Source organism: Bos indicus, chromosome 3, assembly GCF_029378745.1.
Source record: "Bos indicus isolate NIAB-ARS_2022 breed Sahiwal x Tharparkar chromosome 3, NIAB-ARS_B.indTharparkar_mat_pri_1.0, whole genome shotgun sequence".
Lineage (NCBI taxonomy): Eukaryota > Metazoa > Chordata > Mammalia > Artiodactyla > Bovidae > Bos > Bos indicus.
This window is the reverse complement of record NC_091762.1, coordinates 16,407,513-16,413,300: the sequence shown is the minus strand read 5'-3', so window position 1 is coordinate 16,413,300 and position 5,788 is coordinate 16,407,513. Positions and strand designations below refer to the sequence as shown.

General features: G+C 52.9%; 1 protein-coding gene across 1 annotated transcript; it reads left to right on the top strand.

Annotated features, from left to right (window-relative positions):
* The first annotated feature begins 1,087 nt into the window (after window positions 1-1,087).
* On the top strand, window positions 1,088-4,652 carry AQP10 (aquaporin 10). Its single transcript, XM_019958155.2, is given in 8 exon segments — window positions 1,088-1,125; window positions 1,831-1,906; window positions 2,278-2,404; window positions 2,940-3,075; window positions 3,461-3,581; window positions 3,828-3,871; window positions 3,873-4,040; window positions 4,454-4,652. Coding segments are annotated over 8 exon segments (909 nt in total).
* Window positions 4,653-5,788: the final 1,136 nt, after the last annotated feature.

Here is a 5,788-nt window from a genome sequence, read left to right as displayed (position 1 = left end):
GATCCCTGGTCTCAGTGAATATCCTTTGAACCAGACCTTAGCCCAGGACTCCATTTATTATCTGGGCCCCCTGTGCTACTTCTCTAACAAGGGGCCATGGTACAAATTTGGGTTGTCAACTGTCAATGTTAATTCAGATACTTTGTCCAAAAATCCTCAGAAGGTCTGAGTATTCTCCCTTTTTCCAATAATGGTCATCAGCATAAATGAGTTGTTGAGACATTTTTACTTTTCTTAGCATGAGCTATCATTTTCCCCAAGCCTTCGAGAAGAGTGTTCATCCCACATTCCAGGGGGATCTTGCCAGGATTTAAATCCTAAGTCCCAGGAGAGTGCTCCCTTATCGATAAATCCTTCCACATCTAACTTTATGCTCCACTTCGTTTGACCCAGCACCCTTGGCATCCAGGTCTGTGTGCAACACTACCAAATTCTGCTTAGTCTTTGAATCCCTGCATCAACCATTCATTCACTGGGCCCTGTAGGAGGGCACATGACCTTGGCCGAAGCAGTTTCCTGCCACAGAAGTCACTGCCATGAGGGCAGAAGCTGCATGCTCTCAGTGTCTGTTATTCCCAGAAGCTGGGGAATGGGTGCATTGGCTCTGAACAGGGGACCTGGGTGGAGTACTATAATAGCCACTAAACCTAGGAAGGAAGTATTATTTCACAGAGATGTGCCCAGGACTGTGCTAGAGCCCCTCACCCCCACCCCTGCCCCTGGGGTTACATAGTCCAGCTCTCAAGAACCTCGTAAACGATATATATTTTTAAAAATCTGTATATTGGACTTTCCTGGAGGCCCAGTGGTTAAGGAGGCACGGGTTCAATCCCTGATCAGGGAACTAATATCCCACATGTGGCATGGTGCAAAGGAAAAAAAAATGACTATGTATAGTACTTCCATCTACTAGAGCATCAGCTCTAGGAGGGCAGAAACTATGTTTCCGTAGGGGCCAGAGCTTGATTCATCATTGAATGAATCTGAACTAGAGGCTTGAAATGTGAAGACGTAGCAAGTGGCTATGTGTTAAACAGAATAAGAGTGGCAAGCATCCAGAGAAGGGGAAGTGGAGCCCAGTGGGGGCATGAAGCCCTCATTTGGAGCCAAGGCAAGAGACACAAGGTAGAGCATTCTCTAGTTAAGGTGCGATTACAAGCGCTCCTGAGGTGGGCTTTACTCCTGCAGCCTACGGTCTTCAGTCCAGTCTCCCTGGATGCATGTTAAATTTTCCAGGCATCCAAATGGCTGGGGGAAAGACTTTACATTCCACAGGAGAGGCACTGTGGAATATCAGATGGAGAGTCAGAAGACCTGGCCTAGCTGTTAACTAGCCGTGTGGCCTGGGGAAGTCTCAGGCTGTCTCAGTAGTGCATCCCCATCCTCAGTACAGTAGTAGAGTGGGAGCTCTCTACTACCACTTTCCACAGCTGGTTTGAGGACCAAGAGAACTAATGCCCACGAAGCAGGCTACTCCCCGCAGTCTGTCAGCACAAGGGGAGGCTACTTACTCCTGGGAGGCCTGGGGCGGAGACAGAGGAGACAGAGACTGGGCAAACGCCAGACTCTGGCTGTGCACACGCCAGACTCTGGCTGTGCACAGTCTGCCCACATTCTCTTGTTACCTCTGTCCTCCCGAGCTTCCACTCATGCACAGGCAGACATCAGCTGCTGGTCAGTAACTGAGCTAATTGGTTTTAAAGTCTTTTCCTTATCTTTGCCCCTGACAGGCAGGAGCTGTGTAGCAACAATGTGTCTATGCAGATGGAGAGAGTGGTGACCAGGGACAGGGTTTCCCCACTATGGTCTCTATTCAGTCTCTGGTTGAAGTCAAGGACCGCTCCGGATCCGCAGCCTCCTGGCCCGGCAGTGCCTGGCGGAGCTTCTGGCTGTGTTTGTGCTCATGGTAGGCGGTCTAATCGAGGGGGAGGAAAGAAGGCAGGTGCGCTCCTCCTAGGGTCCCTACCTCTTCCTCTGGGTGCACTAGGAGGACAACGCCTCCATCAGCCTCTTTTTCCTGCTCTTGTTCCTCTATGCCTCCCCTACCTTCTCCTTTTTATTCCTGTCACTTTCCATCTCTTACCCTCCTTCGCTTCCTTTACTCTCCCTCTGTTTCTCCCATCTTTTCTCTTTCCCCCTTTCTGTTTTTTCTTGCTGATCCCTCAAGTCCGTTCATCAATCTTGGCCATCCCCTCTCTTCCCAGTCTCTCTCTCCTACGGGTCTCCCAGGCTCCCTATTCTTGGTTCCGTCTTCCTCATCTTTCTTTTCTCCACCAGCTCCTCATACAGGGGTCTTCGGCCCAGGCTGTCACCAGTGGAGGAACCAAAGGAAACTTCTTCACCGTGTTTCTGGCTGGCTCTCTGGGCATTATGCTAGCCATCTATGTGAGTGGTAATGTCTCAGGTCAGTAGGGTGAGGTCTGGTCATCAGATAGGGTATGATGTGCACTTGAGTTTGGTAATAGTGAAAAGGGTCCCTTGGTGACTCACAGACATTATCTCCTTGAGCTTGACCAGTGCCCTGGACTGAGATATGCCTCTGGCCCAGTCCAGTCCCTTCTCTCTCTACATCTCGCCCTCCCACTTCACATTAATCCTCTGCTCAGGTAGACAGAGCTCTATGGCAAGGCATCATGAGTAAATGCACTCATCTTGTGTCTCCTACCTAAGCCCTCTAGGGTTCATCTTTGCTTAAGACCTCACCAGCTTGTTCCTCAGACTCACACTGCATCGAGTACTGGAATAGAAAGAGCAGACAGACCCAGGTTTGAACTTGGCTTTACTGCATGACCTTAACAAGTCGCTTAACCTCCTAACGCATGTGATGAGAATAGTAACATTTGACTTAAGAGTTGTGGGGAGGAATAGCAGTGTTACTGGTGACAGTGCCTGATAGTGATACTTAATGGATATTGGTTTTCTTTTCTTGATCCTTGAAGGGGCCCACCTGAATCCAGCCTTCTCCCTGCCCATGTGCCTCCGGGGACACCTCCCCTGGGCCAGGTTTCTCAGTTACTCCTTGGTGCAGTTGCTGTCTGCGTTCTGTGCCTCTGGAGTCCCCTATGCTCTCTATCTGGAGAAGGCGATGGCACCCCACTCCAGTACTCTTGCCTGGAAAATCCCATGGACAGAAGAGCCTGGTAGGCTGCAGTCCATGGGGTCGCAAAGAGTCGGACATGACTGAGCGACTTCACTTTGACTTTTCACTTTCATGCATTGGAGAAGGAAATGGCAACCCACTCCAGTGTTCTTGCCTGGAGAATCCCAGGGACAGGGGAGCCTGGTGGGCTGCCATCTATGGGGTCACATAGAGTCAGACATGACTGAAGCGACTTAGCAGCAGCATGCTCTCTACCACGGTAACAGAGAACAAGGTTGGGGGCACCTGTGTGTGGTTAACGATGCCTTAGAGCAGTTTTGAATGAGCAAAGATGGAAATCCTGGGTGTCCCCTACCCTACAGATGCCCTACAGAACTACCCAGGTGGGAGCCTGACAGTGACTGGTCCCAAGGAGACGGCTTCCATCTTTGCCACCTACCCTGCCCCCTATCTGTCTCTGAGCAATGGCTTCCTGGATCAGGTAGGAATAAGAGGGTGACCTGGGAAAGCCACAACCTTTGCCCTCTTCCCCCTGGAAGCTCGGCCTGCTGTTTAGGCTCTGGGTGGGTTGTGGGGCTGACTTTATCTTTGCAGCTCGCCTTTCCCAGCTGCATGAGTTGCACAAAGTCAGATGCCATGGGGTGGCAGCCTGGAGTGTTTGGGTGAGATAGGGCAGGTGGCGCACCTGGCAGCTGACGGGAGCCCCCCTGCCTCTGTCGACACCAAGGTTCTGGGCACCTGGAAGCTGATGGTGGGGATGGCCATCCTGGACACGGAACAAGGGAGTGCCTGCAGGTCTGGAGCCTGTGGTAGTGGGGTTACTGATCCTGGCCGACATGCTATCCATGGGTGCCAACTGTGGGTTCCCAATCAACCCTGTCCAGGACCTCGACCCACAGCTTTTCACCTACGTAGCTGGCTGGGGCCCTGAAGTCTTCAGGTAGCCTCCCCTGGTGCTGTCCTTCCACTCACATCCCCCTGCTAAGGGCTCTGACCCTGGGTCTCCAGCTCTCTCCTTTTAAATAGTTCTCTTGGCATCTCAGGACAGTTTGAGCCTCCTCTAAGCCCTAGTTCTCCCTTTATGTCTTGTCCCCTCTCTCTCCTTTTACCCTTTTCACTGAAACAGTAAGATTTAGAGCTTGTGTTCAACAAAATGCATGTATGAGATAATCCCTAAAGATCAAGCTCTCCTGGGGTCTCCTCCTCTCTGAGTGCTATGCTTTGGTGCCACAACACTCTTTCTGGTGTCTCTCACCAGACACTGCTTTAGGGAGTTTTCTGAATACCTTCAGTTCTTCAGAGGGAAGGCTAAGGGACTAACCCTGATATCTCCCTTCTGTTCTTGTCTGGCAGTGCTGGCAATGGTTGGTGGTGGGTTCCTGTGGTGGGCTCTCTAGTGGGGGCCATGCCTGGCACAGCCACATACCAGCTGCTGGTGGCAAAACACCATCCTGAGGACTCAGAGCCATCTCAGGATCTAGAGTGTGCCCAACAGGAAGCCTCAGACTCGGGAAGTCCGGCCGCAACTCAGCTGCAGGAGAGTAAGCTGTGACTCTGGCAGGACAGTCCTCACCTCCCTCGTGGACACTGAAGAGGGCCAGAGACCCCATGCCTGGTGACAAGATGTTCTTTCTCTTTATTAATACGCCAGGCCCTGGGCAGCTTCTCCGTGTGCTCATCTAGGCATCTCCTCCTCCTAAACTGGGGAGGATGCCTGGACAGGGAGAACGAGGAGGCTCAGGTACCAGACTCAGTCTTCTCATCCCCCTCCTCGCCCACGCAGGTTTTCAGACCCTGGACTTCCAAGAACTTACTTCCTCCAAGTAGCCGCCAGAGGGTGCGCACCATGGAAACCGGATTGGGAAGGCTTCGGGAATCTGCAGGATGGTGGGGGCCGACCATCCTGTGCAGGGCATAATCCAGGGGACTTCTTCCAAAGCTTGGCCCCCAGTGACTGACTCCCAGCTCTCGTAGCCTCAGCGCCGCCCGCCTTTACGCTGACTGGGGCGCCTCGCCCAGATTCAGCCACCCCGCAGATAGTAATTACGGGTGGTGGTAGGGAAACCGCCTCCACCAAGGGGGCGTGGTGGGGGGGACGGGAAAGGGAGGGCCGCCAGAAGAAGTCAAGTGGCTGGAGACTGAGCAAGATGGAGAAACTGAGGCACGACCCCATACCTAGACATTCCGGGCTGTGTCATTCAAGGAGAGGGTGAACTACAGTAAGAAGAGATGAGCCAGGGCGAGGAGAGAAGGCGAAGGAGCAGAGGGCCCCGAGCGGAAAGAGGAGGAGTAATGGCCAGCTGGCGCGGAGGAAAATTCTCGTCGTTCAGCGCTTCCTCAACTCTCACACACCTCCCCGACGAAGAGAGGTCTCTTATAGCAGAGAAGGAGCGTTCTTCTGTTTCCCTTTTTTCAATTTAAAAATAAAAAATCTCAGAGCTATCTTGCCTCCAGACTTTTTTTTTTTTTTGGACCGGGGATGGATGCATCTGGGAGTGGGTGGGGCGGGGATCGCGGCCTCACAGTGCTGAGCATCAGCGGGGTTAAGACCCTCCCCCTGCCCCGCACAAAGATGGCGGCTCCCGCCTTCCCCCTTCCTCACCCCTCCCCAAAACCCCCTCCCGCCCCCCGCCCTCTCCCGCCACCTCCGTCACTTCCGCCCCGCCGTGGCCGAAACTGACACAAAGT